Genomic DNA, 24,061 nt, shown 5'->3' on the forward strand with positions numbered 1-24,061 from the left:
GACACGCCTGTTACTACTGACACACCTGTTACTACTGACACACCTGTTACCACTGACACACCTGTTACCACTGACACACATGTTACTACTGACACACCTGTTACTACTGACACGCCTGTTACTACTGACACACATGTTACTACTGACACACCTGGTACTACTGACAGGTCTGTTACTACTGACACACCTGTTACTACTGACACACCTGTTACTACTGACAAACCTGTTACTACTGACACACCTGTTACCACTGACACACCTGTTACTACTGACACACATGTTACTACCGACACACCTGTTACTACCGACACACCTGTTACTACCGACACACCTGTTACTAATGACACAACTGTTACTACTGACACAACTGTTACTACTGACACACCTGTTACTACTGACACACCTGTTACTACTGACACACCTGTTACTACTGACACACCTGTTACTACTGACACACCTGTTACTACTGACACACCTGTTACTACTGACACACACACACACACACCTGTTACTACTGACACACCTGTTACTACTGACACACCTGTTACTACCGACACACCTGTTACTACCGACACACCTGTTACTACCGACACACCTGTTACTACTGACACACCTGTTACAACTGACACACCTGTTACTACTGACACACCTGTTACTACTGACACACATGTTACCACTGACACACCTGTTACTACTGACACACCTGTTACTACTGACACACATGTTACCACTGACACACCTGTTACTACTGACACACCTGTTACAACTGACACACCTGTTACTAATGACACACCTGTTACTACTGACACACATGTTACCACTGACACACCTGTTACTACTGACACACCTGTTACTACTGACACACCTGTTACTACTGACACACCTGTTACTACTGACACACATGTTACTACTGACACACCTGGTACTACTGACACAACTGTTACTACTGACACACCTGTTACTACTGACACAACTGTTACTACTGACACACATGTTACTACTGACACACCTGGTACTACTGACACAACTGTTACTACTGACACACACACACACAACTGTTACAACAGACACAAACACACAACTGTTACTACTGACACAACTATTACGACTGACACAATCACACAGCTGTTACTACTGACACACAAACACACAACTGTTACTACTGACACATCTGTTACTACTGACACACACACACAACTGTTACAACAGACACAAACACACAACTGTTACTACTGACACAAACTCAGATAGAGGCCCATTTCTCCATCTCTCCCTCTCTCTCTCCCCCCTCCCTCCAGGACACGTTGCGTGAGTGTCTTCCAGAGGAGCGCTCGTGTCTGACCTACCTTCCTCTGATGTCTCCGGTCTACTTCGTGACCTTTGTCCTCATGGCCCAGTTCGTGCTGGTCAACGTGGTGGTGGCGGTGCTGATGAAACACCTGGAGGAGAGCAACAAGGAGGCCAAGGAGGACGCCGAGATGGACGCCGAGATCGCACTGGAGATGGAGAGAGCTAGACGTCTTAGCTCCGCCTCTAATCCGTCGGCGCTGGGCGGGGCCTACGTGGGCCCACGCCCACACTCACCTGGTCAGGTGAGACAGATCAGGGACAGGTGTTTAGAAGGGTTTAGGGTTTAGAATGCTTAGTGATCTAGCTGCAAGGTTTAGAATGCTTAGTGATCTAGCTGTAGGGTTTAGAATGCTTAGTGGTCTAGCTGCAGGGTTTAGAATGCTTAGTGGTCTAGCTGCAGGGTTTAGAATGCTTAGTGATCTAGCTGCAGGGTTTAGAATGCTTAGTGGTCTAGCTGCAGGGTTTAGAATGCTTAGTGGTCTAGCTGCAGGGTTTAGAATGCTTAGTGATCTAGCTGCAGGGTTTAGAATGCTTAGTGGTCTAGCTGCAGGGTTTAGAATGCTTAGTGGTCTAGCTGCAGGGTTTAGAATGCTTAGTGATCTAGCTGCAGGGTTTAGAATGCTTAGTGGTCTAGCTGCAGGGTTTAGAATGCTTAGTGGTCTAGCTGCAGGGTTTAGAATGCTTAGTGATCTAGCTGCAGGGTTTAGAATGCTTAGTGGTCTAGCTGCAGGGTTTAGAATGCTTAGTGGTCTAGCTGCAGGGTTTAGAATGCTTAGTGGTCTAGCTGCAGGGTTTAGAATGCTTAGTGATCTAGCTGCAGGGTTTAGAATGCTTAGTGATCTAGCTGCAGGGTTTAGAATGCTTAGTGGTCTAGCTGCAGGGTTTAGAATGCTTAGTGATCTAGCTGCAAGGTTTAGAATGCTTAGTGGTCTAGCTGCAGGGTTTAGAATGCTTAGTGATCTAGCTGCAGGGTTTAGAATGCTTAGTGGTCTAGCTGCAGGGTTTAGAATGCTTAGTGATCTAGCTGCAGGGTTTAGAATGCTTAGTGATCTAGCTGCAGGGTTTAGAATGCTTAGTGATCTAGCTGCAGGGTTTAGAATGCTTAGTGATCTAGCTGCAGGGTTTAGAATGCTTAGTGATCTAGCTGCAGGGTTTAGAATGCTTAGTGATCTAGCTGCAAGGTTTAGAATGCTTAGTGTTCTAGCTGCAGGGTTTAGAATGCTTAGTGGTCTAGCTGCAGGGTTTAGAATGCTTAGTGTTCTAGCTGCAGGGTTTAGAATGCTTAGTGATCTAGCTGCAGGGTTTAGAATGCTTAGTGATCTAGCTGCAGGGTTTAGAATGGGGGTTTAGAATGCTTAGTGGTCTAGCTGCAGGGTTCAGAATGCTTAGTGGTCTAGCTGCAGGGTTTAGAATGCTTAGTGATCTAGCTGCAGGGTTTAGAATGCTTAGTTATCTAGCTGCAGGGTTTAGAATGCTTAGTGATCTAGCTGCAGGGTTTAGAATGCTTAGTGATCTAGCTGCAGGGTTTAGAATGCTTAGTGATCTAGCTGCAGGGTTTAGAATGCTTAGTGTTCTAGCTGCAGGGTTTAGAATGGGGGTTTAGAATGCTTAGTGATCTAGCTGCAGGGTTTAGAATGCTTAGTGATCTAGCTGCAGGGTTTAGAATGCTTAGTGTTCTAGCTGCAGGGTTTAGAATGCTTAGTGTTCTAGCTGCAGGGTTTAGAATGCTTAGTGGTCTAGCTGCAGGGTTTAGAATGCTTAGTGATCTAGCTGCAAGGTTTAGAATGCTTAGTGGTCTAGCTGCAGGGTTTAGAATGCTTAGTGGTCTAGCTGCAGGGTTCAGAATGCTTAGTGGTCTAGCTGCAGGGTTTAGAATGCTTAGTGATCTAGCTGCAGGGTTTAGAATGCTTAGTGTTCTAGCTGCAGGGTTTAGAATGCTTAGTGGTCTAGCTGCAGGGTTTAGAATGCTTAGTGATCTAGCTGCAAGGTTTAGAATGCTTAGTGGTCTAGCTGCAGGGTTTAGAATGCTTAGTGGTCTAGCTGCAGGGTTCAGAATGCTTAGTGGTCTAGCTGCAAGGTTTAGAATGCTTAGTGGTCTAGCTGCAGGGTTTAGAATGCTTAGTGGTCTAGCTGCAAGGTTTAGAATGCTTAGTGGTCTAGCTGCAGGGTTTAGAATGCTTAGTGGTCTAGCTGCAGGGTTTAGAATGCTTAGTGATCTAGCTGCAGGGTTCAGAATGCTTAGTGGTCTAGCTGCAGGGTTTAGAATGGGGGTTTAGAATGCTTAGTGTTCTAGCTGCAGGGTTTAGAATGGGGGTTTAGAATGCTTAGTGATCTAGCTGCAGGGTTTAGAATGCTTAGTGTTCTAGCTGCAGGGTTTAGAATGCTTAGTGATCTAGCTGCAGGGTTTAGAATGCTTAGTGATCTAGCTGCAAGGTTTAGAATGCTTAGTGTTCTAGCTGCAGGGTTTAGAATGCTTAGTGGTCTAGCTGCAGGGTTTAGAATGCTTAGTGTTCTAGCTGCAGGGTTTAGAATGCTTAGTGATCTAGCTGCAGGGTTTAGAATGCTTAGTGATCTAGCTGCAAGGTTTAGAATGCTTAGTGGTCTAGCTGCAGGGTTTAGAATGCTTAGTGATCTAGCTGCAGGGTTTAGAATGCTTAGTGATCTAGCTGCAGGGTTTAGAATGCTTAGTGATCTAGCTGCAGGGTTTAGAATGCTTAGTGATCTAGCTGCAAGGTTTAGAATGCTTAGTGGTCTAGCTGCAGGGTTTAGAATGCTTAGTGATCTAGCTGCAGGGTTTAGAATGCTTAGTGGTCTAGCTGCAGGGTTTAGAATGCTTAGTGATCTAGCTGCAGGGTTTAGAATGCTTAGTGATCTAGCTGCAGGGTTTAGAATGCTTAGTGATCTAGCTGCAGGGTTTAGAATGCTTAGTGATCTAGCTGCAGGGTTTAGAATGCTTAGTGATCTAGCTGCAGGGTTTAGAATGCTTAGTGATCTAGCTGCAAGGTTTAGAATGCTTAGTGTTCTAGCTGCAGGGTTTAGAATGCTTAGTGGTCTAGCTGCAGGGTTTAGAATGCTTAGTGTTCTAGCTGCAGGGTTTAGAATGCTTAGTGATCTAGCTGCAGGGTTTAGAATGCTTAGTGATCTAGCTGCAGGGTTTAGAATGGGGGTTTAGAATGCTTAGTGGTCTAGCTGCAGGGTTCAGAATGCTTAGTGGTCTAGCTGCAGGGTTTAGAATGCTTAGTGATCTAGCTGCAGGGTTTAGAATGCTTAGTGATCTAGCTGCAGGGTTTAGAATGCTTAGTGATCTAGCTGCAGGGTTTAGAATGCTTAGTGATCTAGCTGCAGGGTTTAGAATGCTTAGTGATCTAGCTGCAGGGTTTAGAATGCTTAGTGTTCTAGCTGCAGGGTTTAGAATGGGGGTTTAGAATGCTTAGTGATCTAGCTGCAGGGTTTAGAATGCTTAGTGATCTAGCTGCAGGGTTTAGAATGCTTAGTGTTCTAGCTGCAGGGTTTAGAATGCTTAGTGTTCTAGCTGCAGGGTTTAGAATGCTTAGTGGTCTAGCTGCAGGGTTTAGAATGCTTAGTGATCTAGCTGCAAGGTTTAGAATGCTTAGTGGTCTAGCTGCAGGGTTTAGAATGCTTAGTGGTCTAGCTGCAGGGTTCAGAATGCTTAGTGGTCTAGCTGCAGGGTTTAGAATGCTTAGTGATCTAGCTGCAGGGTTTAGAATGCTTAGTGTTCTAGCTGCAGGGTTTAGAATGCTTAGTGGTCTAGCTGCAGGGTTTAGAATGCTTAGTGATCTAGCTGCAAGGTTTAGAATTCTTAGTGGTCTAGCTGCAGGGTTTAGAATGCTTAGTGGTCTAGCTGCAGGGTTCAGAATGCTTAGTGGTCTAGCTGCAAGGTTTAGAATGCTTAGTGGTCTAGCTGCAGGGTTTAGAATGCTTAGTGGTCTAGCTGCAAGGTTTAGAATGCTTAGTGGTCTAGCTGCAGGGTTTAGAATGCTTAGTGGTCTAGCTGCAGGGTTTAGAATGCTTAGTGATCTAGCTGCAGGGTTCAGAATGCTTAGTGGTCTAGCTGCAGGGTTTAGAATGGGGGTTTAGAATGCTTAGTGTTCTAGCTGCAGGGTTTAGAATGGGGGTTTAGAATGCTTAGTGATCTAGCTGCAGGGTTTAGAATGCTTAGTGTTCTAGCTGCAGGGTTTAGAATGCTTAGTGATCTAGCTGCAGGGTTTAGAATGCTTAGTGATCTAGCTGCAAGGTTTAGAATGCTTAGTGTTCTAGCTGCAGGGTTTAGAATGCTTAGTGGTCTAGCTGCAGGGTTTAGAATGCTTAGTGTTCTAGCTGCAGGGTTTAGAATGCTTAGTGATCTAGCTGCAGGGTTTAGAATGCTTAGTGATCTAGCTGCAAGGTTTAGAATGCTTAGTGGTCTAGCTGCAGGGTTTAGAATGCTTAGTGATCTAGCTGCAGGGTTTAGAATGCTTAGTGATCTAGCTGCAGGGTTTAGAATGCTTAGTGATCTAGCTGCAGGGTTTAGAATGCTTAGTGATCTAGCTGCAGGGTTTAGAATGCTTAGTGATCTAGCTGCAGGGTTTAGAATGCTTAGTGTTCTAGCTGCAGGGTTTAGAATGGGGGTTTAGAATGCTTAGTGATCTAGCTGCAGGGTTTAGAATGCTTAGTAATCTAGCTGCAGGGTTTAGAATGCTTAGTGTTCTAGCTGCAGGGTTTAGAATGCTTAGTGATCTAGCTGCAGGGTTTAGAATGCTTAGTGGTCTAGCTGCAGGGTTTAGAATGCTTAGTGATCTAGCTGCAGGGTTTAGAATGCTTAGTGTTCTAGCTGCAGGGTTTAGAATGCTTAGTGGTCTAGCTGCAGGGTTTAGAATGCTTAGTGTTCTAGCTGCAGGGTTTAGAATGCTTAGTGATCTAGCTGCAGGGTTTAGAATGCTTAGTGATCTAGCTGCAGGGTTTAGAATGCTTAGTGTTCTAGCTGCAGGGTTTAGAATGCTTAGTGTTCTAGCTGCAGGGTTTAGAATGCTTAGTGGTCTAGCTGCAGGGTTTAGAATGCTTAGTGATCTAGCTGCAAGGTTTAGAATGCTTAGTGGTCTAGCTGCAGGGTTTAGAATGCTTAGTGGTCTAGCTGCAGGGTTCAGAATGCTTAGTGGTCTAGCTGCAGGGTTTAGAATGCTTAGTGATCTAGCTGCAGGGTTTAGAATGCTTAGTGTTCTAGCTGCAGGGTTTAGAATGCTTAGTGGTCTAGCTGCAGGGTTTAGAATGCTTAGTGATCTAGCTGCAAGGTTTAGAATGCTTAGTGGTCTAGCTGCAGGGTTTAGAATGCTTAGTGATCTAGCTGCAAGGTTTAGAATGCTTAGTGGTCTAGCTGCAGGGTTTAGAATGCTTAGTGGTCTAGCTGCAGGGTTTAGAATGCTTAGTGGTCTAGCTGCAGGGTTTAGAATGCTTAGTGGTCTAGCTGCAGGGTTCAGAATGCTTAGTGGTCTAGCTGCAAGGTTTAGAATGCTTAGTGGTCTAGCTGCAGGGTTTAGAATGCTTAGTGGTCTAGCTGCAAGGTTTAGAATGCTTAGTGGTCTAGCTGCAGGGTTTAGAATGCTTAGTGGTCTAGCTGCAGGGTTTAGAATGCTTAGTGATCTAGCTGCAGGGTTCAGAATGCTTAGTGGTCTAGCTGCAGGGTTTAGAATGGGGGTTTAGAATGCTTAGTGTTCTAGCTGCAGGGTTTAGAATGGGGGTTTAGAATGCTTAGTGATCTAGCTGCAGGGTTTAGAATGCTTAGTGTTCTAGCTGCAGGGTTTAGAATGCTTAGTGATCTAGCTGCAGGGTTTAGAATGCTTAGTGATCTAGCTGCAAGGTTTAGAATGCTTAGTGATCTAGCTGCAAGGTTTAGAATGCTTAGTGATCTAGCTGCAGGGTTTAGAATGCTTAGTGTTCTTGCTGCAGGGTTTAGAATGCTTAGTGATCTAGCTGCAGGGTTTAGAATGCTTAGTGTTCTAGCTGCAGGGTTCAGAATGCTTAGTGTTCTAGCTGCAGGGTTTAGAATGCTTAGTGATCTAGCTGCAGGGTTCAGAATGCTTAGTGATCTAGCTGCAGGGTTTAGAATGCTTAGTGATCTAGCTGCAGGGTTTAGAATGCTTAGTGATCTAGCTGTAGGGTTTAGAATGCTTAGTGATCTAGCTGCAGGGTTTAGAATGCTTAGTGTTCTAGCTGCAGGGTTTAGAATGCTTAGTGATCTAGCTGTAGGGTTTAGAATGCTTAGTGATCTAGCTGCAGGGTTTAGAATGCTTAGTGTTCTAGCTGCAGGGTTTAGAATGCTTAGTGATCTAGCTGCAGGGTTTAGAATGCTTAGTGATCTAGCTGCAGGGTTTAGAATGCTTAGTGATCTAGCTGCAGGGTTTAGAATGGGGGTTTAGAATGCTTAGTGGTCTAGCTGCAGGGTTCAGAATGCTTAGTGTTCTAGCTGCAGGGTTTAGAATGCTTAGTGATCTAGCTGCAGGGTTTAGAATGCTTAGTGATCTAGCTGTAGGGTTTAGAATGGGGGTTTAGAATGCTTAGTGATCTAGCTGCAAGGTTTAGAATGCTTAGTGTTCTAGCTGCAGGGTTTCGAATGCTTAGTGATCTAGCTGCAGGGTTTAGAATGCTTAGTGTTCTAGCTGCAGTGTTTAGAATGCTTAGTGATCTAGCTGTAGGGTTTAGAATGCTTAGTGATCTAGCTGCAGGGTTTAGAATGCTTAGTGTTCTAGCTGCAGTGTTTAGAATGCTTAGTGGTCTAGCTGCAGGGTTTAGAATGCTTAGTGTTCTAGCTGCAGGGTTTAGAATGCTTAGTGGTCTAGCTGCAGGGTTTAGAATGCTTAGTGTTCTAGCTGCAAGGTTTAGAATGCTTAGTGGTCTAGCTGTAGGAGAGAGACAGAGAGAGAGAGAGAGAGAGAGAGAGAGAGAGAGAGACAGAGAGAACAGTGTGTTCTCTCCAGTCAGTGTGCTGATGCAGTATAGATGGTCTGTAGTCTGTAGTCTGTAGGGAGTGAACCGATGGCTTTATTAGTGTTGTGTTGCACACACACACACACTCACACTCACACTCACACACACACAGCCATCCTAACGTAGCTGGTCCGGTCTCCCTCTACAGGAGGAGGAGGGTCAGTGCAGCCAGGGGGAGGAGCTTCTGTCGCCAAGGAAGATGTCGGTATCCAGGATGCATTCTCTCCCTAACGACAGCTACATGTTTCCTCCTGTACGACCTGCTAGCGCCCCCTACCTGCACCAAGCCTCAGGTACACTCACACACACACACACACACACACACACACACTCACACACACACACACACACACACACACACACACACACACACACACACACACACACACACACACACACTCACTCTCACACACTCGCACACATACACACACACACACTCTCACACACACACACACACACACACACACACACACACACACACACACACACACACACACACACACACACACACACACACACACACACACACTCTTATTTAGGGATGCAAAGGAGAGGGTATATTACCGGTAACTTTGAACGTTTACCAGTAAACTACAGGAATTTTGGGGAAACTTTCAGGATTTTCATGGAATTTTCATAACATGTCAAAATATATCCAATAATAAAATAAAGCTTTTTAATATTTTTTAAATCATAATGACAAAGATGGTAAACATTGTCCTAAATACAATACAACGCATCAGCTTAGTGAATAACGTTTGTGTTTTAATAATGAGGTTTTCAGCCTGGAAATATCCTTTATATTTTTACACACTTGGATTTATTTTTATGATGTCAAGATGTCTTTGTTGACAATGTTTTGGCAGTTGTGAAAAAAAGTAATTACTTGGAAGAGCTGCAGAGTTAACAGTGAGGTTCTAAGACTAACTAGAGTGTTCTATAATCTACAGTGAGGTTCTAAGACTAACTAGAGTGTTCTATGATCTATAGTGAGGTTCTAAGACTAACTAGAGTGTTCTATAATCTACAGTGAGGTTCTAAGACTAACTAGAGTGTTCTATAATCTACAGTGAGGTTCTAAGACTAACTAGAGTGTTCTATGATCTATAGTGAGGTTCTAAGACTAACTAGAGTGTTCTATAATCTACAGTGAGGTTCTAAGACTAACTAGAGTGTTCTATAATCTACAGTGAGGTTCTAAGACTAACTAGAGTGGTATATGATCTACAGTGAGGTTCTAAGACTAACTAGAGTGTTCTATTATCTACAGTGATGTTCTAAGACTAACTAGAGTGTTCTATGATCTACAGTGAGGTTCTAAGACAAACTAGAGTGTTCTGTAATCTATAGTGAGGTTATAAGACTAACTAGAATGTTCTATGATCTACAGTGAGGTTCTAAGACTAACTAGAGTGTTCTATAGTGAGGTTCTAAGACTAACTAGAGTGTTCTATTATCTACAGTGAGGTTATAAGACTAACTATAGTGTTCTATGATCTATAGTGAGGTTATAAGACTAACTAGAATGTTCTATGATCTACAGTGAGGTTCTAAGACTAACTAGAGTGTTCTATAGTGAGGTTCTAAGACTAACTAGAGTGTTCTATTATCTACAGTGAGGTTATAAGACTAACTAGAGTGTTCTGTAATCTACAGTGAGGTTCTAAGACTAACTAGAGTGTTCTATGATCTACAGTGAGGTTCTAAGACTAACTAGAGTGTTCTATGATCTACCGTGAGGTTCTAAGACTAACTAGAATGTTCTATGATCTACAGTGAGGTTCTAAGACTAACTAGAGTGTTCTATGATCTACAGTGAGGTTCTAAGACTAACTAGAGTGTTCTATGATCTACAGTGAGGTTCTAAGACTAACTAAAGTGTTCTGTAATCTATAGTGAGGTTCTAAGACTAACTAGAGTGTTCTGTAATCTACAGTGAGGTTCTTAGACTAACTAGAGTGTTCTATGATCTACAGTGAGGTTCTAAGACTAACTAGAGTTTTCTATGATCTACAGCGAGGTTCTAAGACTAACTAGAGTGTTCTATAGTGCGGTTCGAAGACTAACTAGAGTGTTCTATGATCTACAGTGAGGTTCTAAGACTAACTAGAGTGTTCTATGATCTACAGTGAGGTTCTAAGACTAACTAGAGTGTTCTATGGTTTACAGTGGGGTTCTAAGACTAACTAGAGTGTTCTATAATCTATAGTGAGGTTCTAAGACTAACTAGAGTGTTCTATGATCTACAGTGAGGTTCTAAGACTAACTATAGTGTTTTATATTCTACAGTGAGGTTCTAAGCAAACTAGAGTGTTCTATGATCTATAGTGCGGTTCTAAGACTAACTAGAGTGTTCTATAATCTACAGTGAGGTTCTAAGACTAACTAGAGTGTTCTATTATCTACAGTGATGTTCTAAGACTAACTAGAGTGTTCTATAATCTACAGTGAGGTTCTAAACAAACTAGAGTGTTCTGTAATCTATAGTGAGGTTCTAAGACTAACTATAGTGTTCTATGATCTATAGTGAGGTTCTAAGACTAACTAGAGTGTTCTGTAATCTACAGTGAGGTTCTAAGACTAACTAGAGTGTTCTATGATCTACAGTGAGGTTCTAAGACTAACTAGAGTGTTCTATAGTGATGTTCTAAGACTAACTAGAGTGTTCTATTATCTACAGTCATGTTCTAAGACTAACTAGAGTGTTCTATGATCTACAGTGAGGTTCTAAGACTAACTAGAATGTTTTATGATCTACAGTGAGGTTCTAAGACTAACTAGAGTGTTCTATAGTGAGGTTCTAAGACTAACTAGAGTGTTCTATTATCTACAGTGAGGTTATAAGACTAACTAGAGTGTTCTGTAATCTACAGTGAGGTTCTAAGACTAACTAGAGTGTTCTATGATCTACAGTGAGGTTCTAAGACTAACTAGAATGTTTTATGATCTACAGTGAGGTTCTAAGACTAACTAGAGTGTTCTATAGTGAGGTTCTAAGACTAACTAGAGTGTTCTATGATCTACAGTGAGGTTCTAAGACTAACTAGAGTGTTCTATGATCTACCGTGAGGTTCTAAGACTAACTAGAATGTTCTATGATCTACAGTGAGGTTCTAAGACTAACTAGAGTGTTCTATGATCTACAGTGAGGTTCTAAGACTAACTAGAGTGTTCTATAGTGAGGTTCTAAGACTAACTAGAGTGTTCTATGATCTACAGTGAGGTTCTAAGACTAACTAGAGTGTTCTATAGTGCGGTTCGAAGACTAACTAGAGTGTTCTATGATCTACAGTGAGGTTCTAAGACTAACTAGAGTGTTCTATAGTGAGGTTCTAAGACTAACTAGAGTGTTCTATGATCTACAGTGAGGTTCTAAGACTAACTAGAGTGTTCTATGATCTACAGTGAGGTTCTAAGACTAACTAGAGTGTTCTATGGTTTACAGTGGGGTTCTTAGACTAACTAGAGTGTTCTATAATCTATAGTGAGGTTCTAAGACTAACTAGAGTGTTCTATGATCTACAGTGAGGTTCTAAGACTAACTATAGTGTTTTATATTCTACAGTGAGGTTCTAAGCAAACTAGAGTGTTCTATGATCTATAGTGCCGTTCTAAGACTAACTAGAGTGTTCTATAATCTACAGTGAGGTTCTAAGACTAACTAGAGTGTTCTATTATCTACAGTGATGTTCTAAGACTAACTAGAGTGTTCTATAATCTACAGTGAGGTTCTAAACAAACTAGAGTGTTCTGTAATCTATAGTGAGGTTCTAAGACTAACTATAGTGTTCTATGATCTATAGTGAGGTTCTAAGACTAACTAGAGTGTTCTGTAATCTACAGTCATGTTCTAAGACTAACTAGAGTGTTCTATGATCTACACGGAGGTTCTAAGACTAACTAGAGTGTTCTGTAATCTATAGTGAGGTTCTAAGACTAACTATAGTGTTCTATGATCTATAGTGAGGTTATAAGACTAACTAGAGTGTTCTGTAATCTACAGTGAGGTTCTAAGACTAACTAGAGTGTTCTATGATCTACAGTGAGGTTCTAAGACTAACTAGAGTGTTCTATGATCTACAGTGAGGTTCTAAGACTAACTAGAATGTGTTATGATCTACAGTGAGGTTCTAAGACTAACTAGAGTGTTCTATGATCTACAGTGAGGTTCTAAGACTAACTAGAGTGTTCTATGATCTACAGTGAGGTTCTAAGACTAACTAGAGTGTTATATGATCTACCGTGAGGTTCTAAGACTAACTAGAATGTTCTATGATCTACAGTGAGGTTCTAGGACTAACTAGAGTGTTCTATAGTGAGGTTCTAAGACTAACTAGAGTGTTTTATGATCTACAGTGAGGTTCTAAGACTAACTAGATTGTTCTATGGTTTACAGTGGGGTTCTTAGACTAACTAGAGTGTTCTATAATCTATAGTGGGGTTCTAAGACTAACTAGAGTGTTCTATAATCTACAGTGGGGTTCTAAGCAAACTAGAGTGTTCTATAGTGATGTTCTAAGACTAACTAGAGTGTTCTATTATCTACAGTCATGTTCTAAGACTAACTAGAGTGTTCTATAGTGAGGTTCTAAGACTAACTAGAGTGTTCTGTAATCTACAGTGAGGTTCTAAGACTAACTAGAGTGTTCTATGATCTACAGTGAGGTTCTAAGACTAACTAGAGTGTTCTATGATCTACCGTGAGGTTCTAAGACTAACTAGAATGTTCTATGATCTACAGTGAGGTTCTAAGACTAACTAGAGTGTTCTGTAATCTACAGTGAGGTTCTAAGACTAACTATAGTGTTCTATGATCTATAGTGAGGTTATAAGACTAACTAGAGTGTTCTGTAATCTACAGTGAGGTTCTAAGACTAACTAGAGTGTTCTATGATCTACAGTGAGGTTCTAAGACGAATTAGAGTGTTCTATGATCTACAGTGAGGTTCTAAGACTAACTAGAATGTTCTATGATCTACAGTGAGGTTCTAAGACTAACTAGAGTGTTCTAAGACTAACTAGAGTGTTCTATGATCTACAGTGAGGTTCTAAGACTAACTAGAGTGTTCTATGATCTACCGTGAGGTTCTAAGACTAACTAGAATGTTCTATGATCTACAGTGAGGTTCTAAGACTAACTAGAGTGTTCTATAGTGAGGTTCTAAGACTAACTAGAGTGTTCTATGATCTACAGTGAGGTTCTAAGACTAACTAGAGTGTTCTATGGTTTACAGTGGGGTTCTTAGACTAACTAGAGTGTTCTATAATCTATAGTGGGGTTCTAAGACTAACTAGAGTGTTCTATAATCTACAGTGGGGTTCTAAGCAAACTAGAGTGTTCTATAATCTACAGTGAGGTTCTAAGACTAACTAGAGTGTTCTATGATCTACAGTGAGGTTCTAAGACTAACTAGAGTGTTCTATGATCTACAGTGAGGTTCTAAGACTAACTAGAGTGTTCTATAATCTACAGTGAGGTTCTAAGACTAACTAGAGTGTTCTATGATCTACAGTAAGGTTCTAAGACTAACTAGTGTTCTATTATCTACAGTGAGGTTCTAAGACTAACTAGAGTGTTCCTGACTCTCAGTTCCATTACATTACACATAAGAGTCATTAGTCATTGATCCTGAATCTCAGTTCCATTACACATAATGCCGCTTAGGGTTTTTTCTGTAACCGAGGAAGGGGGAGGGGCAGAGGGAGGGGAGGGCGGAGGAAGGGGAGGGGCAGGTAGCCTACACACACACTGGTAAAGATTTCCAGCTGGCAGGCGGACACTGGAACACGTTTCTGAGTGACAGAGTGAGGGCTTTGCGTAGGCGCTTTGTTTGCGTTTTTTTGTGGGACTGGAAATGCCCGGAACGTTATTAACCGGTTCCCATGCTTTTAAAAATAACGGTTCTGTTCCGGAACAGTATGGATCACTTTTGTTCCTGGTTATGGGTTCTGTTCCTGGGAAAATATTGTTATTTTCTGGTTTTCGGGTTCTGTTCCCCTCAACCGGTTCCAACCCCTGGATGCTTGTAGCATGTTAGCCCCCTGGATGCTAGTAGCATGTTAGCCCCCTGGATGCTAGTAGCATGTTAGTCCCCTGGATGCTAGTAGCATGTTAGCCCTCTGGATGCTAGTAGCATGTTAGCCCTCCTGGATGCTAATAGCATGTTAGCCCCCTGGATGCTAGTAGCATGTTAGCCCGCTGGATTCTAGTAGCATGTTAGCCCCCTGGATGCTAGTAGCATGTTAGCCCCAGAGACAGTCATACTAGAGTTACACACACTGACCCAATGAGTCCTGTTGACTGACTGTAACAGCCTGCAGGTTTTACACCTCAGGACGAACAGTCTCTCTGAGTCCATATCCCAACGCCAGTCTAAGTTTTAGTGTTGGTGTCCGTCACCTGTATGTTTTCTCCTCAGGCTCTGTGACATCTGTGCATTCCCAGCCATGTGAAGACCAGGCTGTACTGCCCAGCCTCTCTCACACTGTGCCCACTCACATCGCCCCGCCAAGGCCCTCGCCCAAGGGGCTGCGCAGACAGGTGAGTACACACTCACACACACACACACACACCGTGCTTGGTCTACCACCATAAAACTTTGGCAAATATTTGGCTAACATTGCCCATTGTGTCCTCTCTGTGTTCCAGCTGGCTGTGAAGGTGGACTCAGTAGAGAGACAGGACCCCCTCTCAACCCTCCCCTCTCTCCCCTTGTCCCTCCGCCTGCCTCCCCCCCGTCCCCACTCCCTGCTCTCCCCCCGCCCCCTCTCTCCCCCCTTCCTCTCGGACCCCGCCGACGAGGAGGTGTGGCACATCACCAGCTCAGCGCGCCATTGGTGGGACAGACATGGAAGTGGGCGGTGTCACTCCCTCTCCCCCTACGCCTCCCCTGACTCCTCCCCCTCCCTGAGGAGCCGAGGGAGTGCGATCAGTCTGCTGGGGGCGGGGCTAAAAGGTCACGACCCGAGGAAGGGCTTCAGCGTCGACACCCAGGGCTTCCTGGATAAACCGCGTTGTCCTGACGACCAGCGACGACACTCCATCGAGATCTGCCCGTCCCCTCCGGAGGATCCGCTGCTCGGCGAGGGGTGGGAGGCGGACGGGGAAGAGAGGGGGGTGAGGAGGCCCAGGGGTCAGGGGTCAGAGGTTAGAGGTCGCAGGAAGAAGAGGATGAGCCCACCCTGCATCTCAATCCATCCCCCATGTGACCCAGCAGGCCGTGGCCAATCGGAGCCGCAGGCTGACTGCAACCCGCTGTTGAGACGCAGAACGCCCTCCTACGACGTCGCTGACGCACACACACCTACACACACACCGCTACGCACACTCACACCGACACACACACCGCTACGCACACTCACACCTACACACACACCGCTACGCACACTCACACCTACACACACACCGCTACGCACACTCACACCTACACACACACCGCTACGCACACTCACACCTACACACACACCGCTACGCACACTCACACCTACACACACACCGCTACGCACACTCACGCCTACACACACGCCGACACACACACCGCTACGCACACTCACGCCTACACACACGCCGACACACACACCGCTACGCACACTCACGCCTACACACACGCCGACACACACACCGCTACGCACACTCACGCCTACACACACGCCGACACACACACCGCTACGCACACTCACACCTACACACACACCGCTACGCACACTCACGCCTACACACACGCCGACACACACACCGCTACGCACACTCACGCCTACACACACGCCGACACACACACCGCTACGCACACTCACGCCTACACACACGCCGACACACACACCGCTACGCACACTCACACCTACACACACGCCGACACATCGCCACACACCGACTGACACACACACACTCGTACAGACTCTCCCTCACGCAGTAACACACACACTCACACACCACCTACCCCATGCACACACTCTTATCCATACACATACTCTACCTCATTCCCACACACACACCCCATCCCCAACACACACCCTGTCTCACACACACACCCCATCCCCAACACACACCCTGTCTCACACACACACCCCGTCCCCCACACACACCCTGTCTCACACACACACCCCGTCCCCCACACACACCCAGCCCCTGAACTCTGACACTAGACCTTCCTCTCTCTACAGTGACTACAAACCACTCCCACAGTTCACCTTCGACCAACCGGAGCACAGATACACGAGTGGCATGTCCGCTGGCCTATCGAGCAATGAACCAGCCACAAGTCCCTCGCTCTTTAACAGCAGGGCGGGGTTTAGCTCGATGAACAGGAGAACTGCCCAATGAGAGCAGAGCCTGGTACTGTATTAGGAGAGGGATTCGTCAGAAAGCCTAAACCCGATCCAGAGGGTGTGGCCTGATCTGGACAGTGACGGGTTGGATGGAGAGAGAGATGGGGGAGAGAGAGAGAGAGAGAGAGAGATGGGGGAGAGAGAGAGATGGGGGGTGAGAGAGAGAGAGAGAGAGAGAGAGAGAGAGAGAGAGAGAGAGAGAGAGAGAGAGAGAGAGAGGGGTGAGAGAGAGAGAGAGAGAGAGAGAGAGAGAGAGAGAGAGAGTGTGAGGTTGTAACTCAGTGTTATTTAGTTCAGGACTAAAGCCACATAAATCTGTAGCCAAAGTATTTCTGACACTCCTCACACCAGCCAGCCAGCCAATCAGGAACAAACGTTTATGACACTCTGCCCTCACGTGAGCCAATCAGGAACCAGCGCCTGGCTGACCTCTGACCCTTACAGGATGGGAGATTGACAGTGCTCCTTCAAGTCCTCTACAGGAGCTCTACTTCCTATTTCCTACTTCCTGTTTCCTGTCCTGGTCCACGATCACATTGATCTCTCAGACAGAACAGGACAGCGGACCGGGACACGTGTGTGTGTGTTGTGTGTTGTGTGTATTTTATCCCTTATGCATCAGTGTGTTCAGATGCTCTCTGTCATAGATGTTAATGGACATGTCTTTATCTGCAGACAGACAGACAGGTATAACAGACAGGTATAACAGACAGACATGTATGACAGACAGACAGGTATAACAGACAGACAGACAGGTATGACAGACAGACAGATAGGTATAACAGACAGACAGGTATAACAGACAGACAGACAGGTATAAGAGACAGACAGACAGCAGAGCAGTGTGTGTTCTGTGTATCTCACGTTGTATATACAGAAAATATTTCATTGCTGAGATGATAAAATAACTCTATGCATCAATGCACCACATTTTTTTCTAGAGATCTATAATGTTTGTTTTGTTCCGTCATCCTCCTGTCTATAATGTTTGTTTTGTTCCGTCATCCTCCTGTCTATAATGTTTGTTTTGTTCCGTCATCCTCCCGTCTATAATGTTTGTTTTGTTCCGTCATCCTCCTGTCTATAATGTTTGTTTTGTTCCCGTCATCCTCCTGTCTATAATGTTTGTTTTGTTCCCGTCATCCTCCTGTCTATAATGTTTGTTTTGTTCCGTCATCCTCCTGTCTATAATGTTTGTTTTGTTCCGTCATCCTCCTGTCTATAATGTTTGTTTTGTTCCCGTCATCCTCCTGTCTATAATGTTTGTTTTGTTCCCGTCATCCTCCTGTCTATAATGTTTGTTTTGTTCCGTCATCCTCCTGTCTATAATGTTTGTTTTGTTCTGTCATCCTCCTGTCTATAATGTTTGTTTTGTTCCGTCATCCTCCTGTCTATAATGTTTGTTTTGTTCCGTCATCCTCCTGTCTATAATGTTTGTTCTGTTCCGTCATCCTCCTGTCTATAATGTTTGTTTTGTTCCGTCATCCTCCTGTCTATAATGTTTGTTTTGTTCCGTCGTCCTCCTGTCTATAATGTTTGTTTTGTTCCCGTCATCCTCCTGTCTATAATGTTTGTTTTGTTCCCGTCATCCTCCTGTCTATAATGTTTGTTTTGTTCCGTCATCCTCCTGTCTATAATGTTTGTTTTGTTCCGTCATCCTCCTGTCTATAATGTTTGTTTTGTTCCCGTCATCCTCCTGTCTATAATGTTTGTTTTGTTCCGTCATCCTCCTGTCTATAATGTTTGTTTTGTTCCGTCATCCTCCTGTCTATAATGTTTGTTTTGTTCCCGTCATCCTCCTGTCTATAATGTTTGTTTTGTTCCCGTCATCCTCCTGTCTATAATGTTTGTTTTGTTCCCGTCGTCCTCCTGTGAATGGATGTTTTTATAAAGTAGAAGAGGATGCCTCATCTGAACTCTGTTCTCTGTTAGCTAAACTAGTTCACTTTACTCAAACAGTAACCAAGGAAAACTGTTCGTAATCTTGAACTCGTGTTTTTTATGAGTTAACGTAACTTAAACATAACTTAACTTGTTTAGCTTTGACTGTGTCTGACGCTCTCTGCTGGGGATGAGATTAGGTTTATTTCTAGGGCGAGGAGATGAGGAGAGGAGAGGAGAAGAGAGGTGGAGAGGAGAGGAGAGGAGAGGAGGAGGAGGTGGAGAGGAGAGGAGAGGTGGAGATGTGTTAGTGTAGATATCTACAGACAACCAAAACGAACCCCCTGTCGTCAAAGTGCAGTAATGTCTCTGTTCCTAACGGTCCCTCACAACGTGACTCGTGTTGTTCCTAGTTACAGTAACCATCCCTTTACTGACGGGTGTCTCCTATCCACAGAGTCTACCAGTCAGCCCTGTCTGAGGATAGATACATGACATCTAGGTGTACCTGTAATCCACCTGGTGTGTTTTACATACAGTGTGTATACCTAACCTGCTAGACACAGGGCTGTGACAGGATCATGCATCTCTCCAGCAGCCTAAAGCCGTACTCAGGTCATATCCACTTGTAGAGATGGAACCCCCAACACCCAACCACACCTTACTATAACCTTACCCTATACTAATGTTAACCCTGACCCCTGTATCCCTAACCCCTGACCCCTAACCCCTGTATCCCAAACCCCTGTATCCCTGACCCCTGTATCCCTAACCCCTGTATCCCAAACCCCTGTATCCCAAACCCCTGTATCCCTAACCCCTGTATCCCAAACCCCTGTATCCCAAACCCCTGTATCCCTAACCCCTGTATCCCTAACCCCTGTATCCCTGACCCCTAACCCCTCTAACCCCGCCCTCCGTCTCTAACCCCGCCCTCCATCTCTAATCCCGCCCTCCGTCTCAAACCCCGCCCTCCGTCTCTAACCCCACCCTCCATCTCTAACCCCGCCCTCCATCTCTAACCCCACCCTCCATCTCTAACCCCGCCCCCCATCTCTAACCCCGCCCTCCGTCTCTAACCCCACCCACCCCTGTACCATGTCACCCTTACTGGGTCACCAGCAGTATGCATGTAAATTATGATTATATATCAGAAAATAGATCTATAAACATGTTATTGATCACTAGACGAGCTTCCTGTTTCTCCTTCTATTCTACCCTGTTTGATCTCACTGGGGGAACAGAAGAGACTTTTGATTGGATGATGAGACAACGTTTGTTTACTAGGAAGTAAAAACCTGGCGTCCGTCTGAATGACCCCCCTCCAGGTCAACTAGTTTGACCCCTGAACTTTAGAGTCAGAGGTGTCTCCAGCTATAGAATCATATTTATATTTATAATTGTTTTAGAGAACAGGTGATTTTTCTCTATTTCCATAGTAGTCAATACAATTTGGTAGAAAATAATAAATAATAATAAATAATTATAATAATTCTGAAGAGTTTGACAGATGAATTTGAATCCTCAGATATTTGTGTGTTTTTTTTAATGAGGAATCGTTTTTGGACTATTTGCATGTTGCTGAGAAGAAAGATATCCGGATGTTGTTTAAAAACATTTTTTTTTGATAAATTAAAATTTCCAGATGTTTCCGATGTTTGTAAGACTGTCTATTTAAATGTACTGGGCTCAGTTTGATCGGTACGGGACTGTAATACTGATTTAAAACAGGATCTATTATTGTCCAATGCAAAAAAATGTTCTGGGTGGTTAGTGTGTATCTACTGTCACAGAGAGGTAACCATGGAGACGGGTTCTGGGTGGTTAGTGTGTATCTACTGTCACAGAGAGGTAACCATGGAGACGGGTTCTGGGTGGTTAGTGTGTATCTACTGTCCAGGCTGTCACAGAGAGGTAACCATGGAGACGGGTTCTGGGTGGTTAGTGTGTATCTACTGTCCAGGCTGTCACAGAGAGGTAACCATGGAGACGGGTTCTGGGTGGTTAGTGTGTATCTACTGTCCAGGCTGTCACAGAGAGGTAACCATGGAGACGGGTTCTGGGTGGTTAGTGTGTATCTACTGTCCAGGCTGTCACAGAGAGGTAACCATGGAGACGGGTTCTGGGTGGTTAGTGTGTATCTACTGTCCAGGCTGTCACAGAGAGGTAACCATGGAGACGGGTTCTGAGCGCTTGTCTTTCCTCCCCGTTGCTCCTCCCACCTGATCGATCCACTAGTTACCAAAACCGTTCAAGTTATTTATCTGATGTGTATTATGACTCAGTATGAAATGAACCCTAATAAAGCTTTATACATAACGGATGGTGGTGATGATGATGATGATGATGATGGTGATGATGGATCTTTGGCATGGAGGTGAATCTGTGCTTCTATCTGATAAAATACTAATTATAAAGAGACTGAGTGTTTTTAAAATCGCACCAGCATGCTTCAGGACGTTCTAGAACCAGGCTTCAGGAAGTTCTAGAACCAGGTTTGAGGACGTTGTAGAACCAGGCTTCATGATGTTCTAGAACCAGGCTTCAGGATGTTCTAGAACCAGGCATCAGGAAGTTCTAGAACCAGGTTTGAGGACGTTGTAGAACCATGCTTCAGGACGTTCTAGAACCAGGCTTTCAGGATGTTCTAGAACCAGGCTTCAGGACGTTTTAGAACCAGGCTTCAGGACGTTCTAGAACCAGGCTTCAGGATGTTCTAGAACCAGGCTTCAGGACGTTGTAGAACCAGGCTTCAGGACGTTCTAGAACCAGGCTTCAGGACGTTTAAGCTGTGATGGAACCTGACCTTCAATCTATCAGAAACCTTGTCATTTTAACTCTTGAGAGACTGGAAGAGGAGGAGGAGGAAGAGAGGAGGAGGGTGTGTTTTCTAGCTGTCAATAGACAAGCTAACTGTCTGCAATAATTTCCCTCCGATGCTCCCAGAACTGAGAGGGTTTCCAAGGCTGGCATACAACTGTGCTTTTGACATTGTCTTATTGCTGATATAATGATCAAACATTGTCCTGAAGGATGTTCCCTGTCATTGAAAAATAAACGTTTTTTTTATTCCTGAGCCGAAGGTGTCCGGTGTGTTTCTTCATAGAGCCCCTTGTGGGATAACAACTATTGACTGTGTTCTCAGCAGTGCCCACCGGATGGCGCCAGAGAGCAACATGTCTTTAATATTGACTGTGTTCTCAGCAGTCCCCACCGGATGGCGCCAGAGAGTAACATGTCTTTAATATTGACTGTGTTCTCAGCAGTCCCCACCGGATGGCGCCAGAGAGCAACATGTCTTTAATATTGACTGTGTTCTCAGCAGTCCCCACCGGATGGCGCCAGAGAGTAACATGTCTTTAATATTGACTGTGTTCTCAGCAGTCCCCACCGGATGGCGCCAGAGAGCAACATGTCTTTAATATTGACTGTGTTCTCAGCAGTCCCCACAGGATGGCGCCAGAGAGCAACATGTCTTTAATATTGACTGTGTTCTCAGCAGTCCCCACAGGATGGCGCCAGAGAGAAACATGTCTTTAATATTGACTGTGTTCTCAGCAGTCCCCACAGGATGGCGCCAGAGAGCAACATGTCTTTAATATTGACTGTGTTCTCAGCAGTCCCCACCGGATGGCGCCAGAGAGTAACATGTCTTTAATATTGACTGTGTTCTCAGCAGTCCCCACAGGATGGCGCCAGAGAGTAACATGTCTTTAATATTGACTGTGTTCTCAGCAGTCCCCACAGGATGGCGCCAGAGAGCAACATGTCTTTAATATTGACTGTGTTCTCAGCAGTCCCCACCGGATGGCGCCAGAGAGTAACATGTCTTTAATATTGACTGTGTTCTCAGCAGTCCCCACAGGATGGCGCCAGAGAGCAACATGTCTTTAATATTGACTGTGTTCTCAGCAGTCCCCACCGGATGGCGCCAGAGAGTAACATGTCTTTAATATTGACTGTGTTCTCAGCAGTCCCCACAGGATGGCGCCAGAGAGTAACATGTCTTTAATATTGACTGTGTTCTCAGCAGTCCCCACAGGATGGCGCCAGAGAGAAACATGTCTTTAATATTGACTGTGTTCTCAGCAGTCCCCACAGGATGGCGCCAGAGAGCAACATGTCTTTAATATTGACTGTGTTCTCAGCAGTCCCCACCGGATGGCGCCAGAGAGTAACATGTCTTTAATATTGACTGTGTTCTCAGCAGTCCCCACCGGATGGCGCCAGAGAGTAACATGTCTTTAATATTGACTGTGTTCTCAGCAGTCCCCACAAGATGGCGCCAGAGAGCAACATGTCTTTAATATTGACTGTGTTCTCAGCAGTCCCCACAGGATGGCGCCAGAGAGTAACATGTCTTTAATATTGACTGTGTTCTCAGCAGTCCCCACAGGATGGCGCCAGAGAGTAACATGTCTTTAATATTTACTGTGTTCTCAGCAGGATGGCGCCAGAGAGTAACATGTCTTTAATATTTACTGTGTTCTCAGCAGGATGGCGCCAGAGAGTAACATGTCTTTAATATTGACTGTGTTCTCAGCAGTCCCCACCGGATGGCGCCAGAGAGCAACATGTCTTTAATATTGACTGTGTTCTCAGCAGTCCCCACAAGATGGAGCCAGAGAGAAACATGTCTTTAATATTGACTGTGTTCTCAGCAGTCCCCACAGGATGGCGCCAGAGAGCAACATGTCTATAATATTTACTGTGTTCTCAGCAGTCCCCACAAGATGGAGCCAGAGAGTAGCATGTCTTTAATATTTACTGTGTTCTCAGCAGTCCCCACCGGATGGCGCCAGAGAGCAACATGTCTTTAATATTTACTGTGTTCTCAGCAGTCCCCACCGGATGGCGCCAGAGAGCAACATGTCTTTAATATTTACTGTGTTCTCAGCAGTCCCCACCGGATGGCGCCAGAGAGCAACATGTCTTTAATATTTACTGTGTTCTCAGCAGTCCCCACAGGATGGCGCCAGAGAGCAACATGTCTATAATATTCACTGTGTTCTCAGCAGTCCCCACAAGATGGAGCCAGAGAGTAGCATGTCTTTAATATTGACTGTGTTCTCAGCAGTCCCCACAGGATGGCGCCAGAGCAACATGTCTATAATATTTACTGTGTTCTCAGCAGTCCCCACAGGATGGCGCCAGAGAGCAACATGTCTTTAATATTGACTGTGTTCTCAGCAGTCCCCACCGGATGGCGCCAGAGAGCAACATGTCTTTAATATTCACTGTGTTCTCAGCAGTCCCCACAAGATGGAGCCAGAGAGTAGCATGTCTTTAATATTTACTGTGTTCTCAGCGGTCCCCACAGGATGGAGCCAGAGGAACATGTCTTTAATATTTACTGTGTTCTCAGCAGTCCCCACAGGATGGAGCCAGAGGAACATGTCTTTAATATTTACTGTGTTCTCAGCAGTCCCCACAGGATGGCGCCAGAGGAACATGTCTTTAATATTTACTGTGTTCTCAGCAGTCCCCACAAGATGGCGCCAGAGGAACATGTCTTTAATACTGA

General features: G+C 44.7%; 1 protein-coding gene and 1 long non-coding RNA gene across 2 annotated transcripts in view; both read left to right on the top strand.

The window, feature by feature from the left end:
* LOC139569172 (voltage-dependent T-type calcium channel subunit alpha-1H-like) overlaps positions 1 to 20,858 on the top strand; it is a 212,631-nt gene extending 191,773 nt beyond the window's left edge. Inside the window, exons 35-38 of the mRNA XM_071390959.1 lie at positions 1,299 to 1,592; positions 8,480 to 8,624; positions 14,751 to 14,872; positions 14,981 to 20,858. Of these exons, the coding sequence (XP_071247060.1) occupies positions 1,299 to 1,592; positions 8,480 to 8,624; positions 14,751 to 14,872; positions 14,981 to 16,651 (2,232 nt within the window). The 3' untranslated portion in view covers positions 16,652 to 20,858. The remainder of the gene's footprint in view (positions 1 to 1,298; positions 1,593 to 8,479; positions 8,625 to 14,750; positions 14,873 to 14,980) is intronic.
* Positions 1 to 21,613, top strand: part of LOC139569188 (uncharacterized) — a 318,710-nt gene extending 297,097 nt beyond the window's left edge. Inside the window, exon 2 of the long non-coding RNA XR_011673901.1 lies at positions 20,335 to 21,613. This is a non-coding gene — a long non-coding RNA (uncharacterized lncRNA). The remainder of the gene's footprint in view (positions 1 to 20,334) is intronic.
* Positions 21,614 to 24,061: the final 2,448 nt, after the last annotated feature.

This window comes from Salvelinus alpinus, chromosome 1 (assembly GCF_045679555.1).
Source record: "Salvelinus alpinus chromosome 1, SLU_Salpinus.1, whole genome shotgun sequence".
NCBI classification, from domain to species: domain Eukaryota; kingdom Metazoa; phylum Chordata; class Actinopteri; order Salmoniformes; family Salmonidae; genus Salvelinus; species Salvelinus alpinus.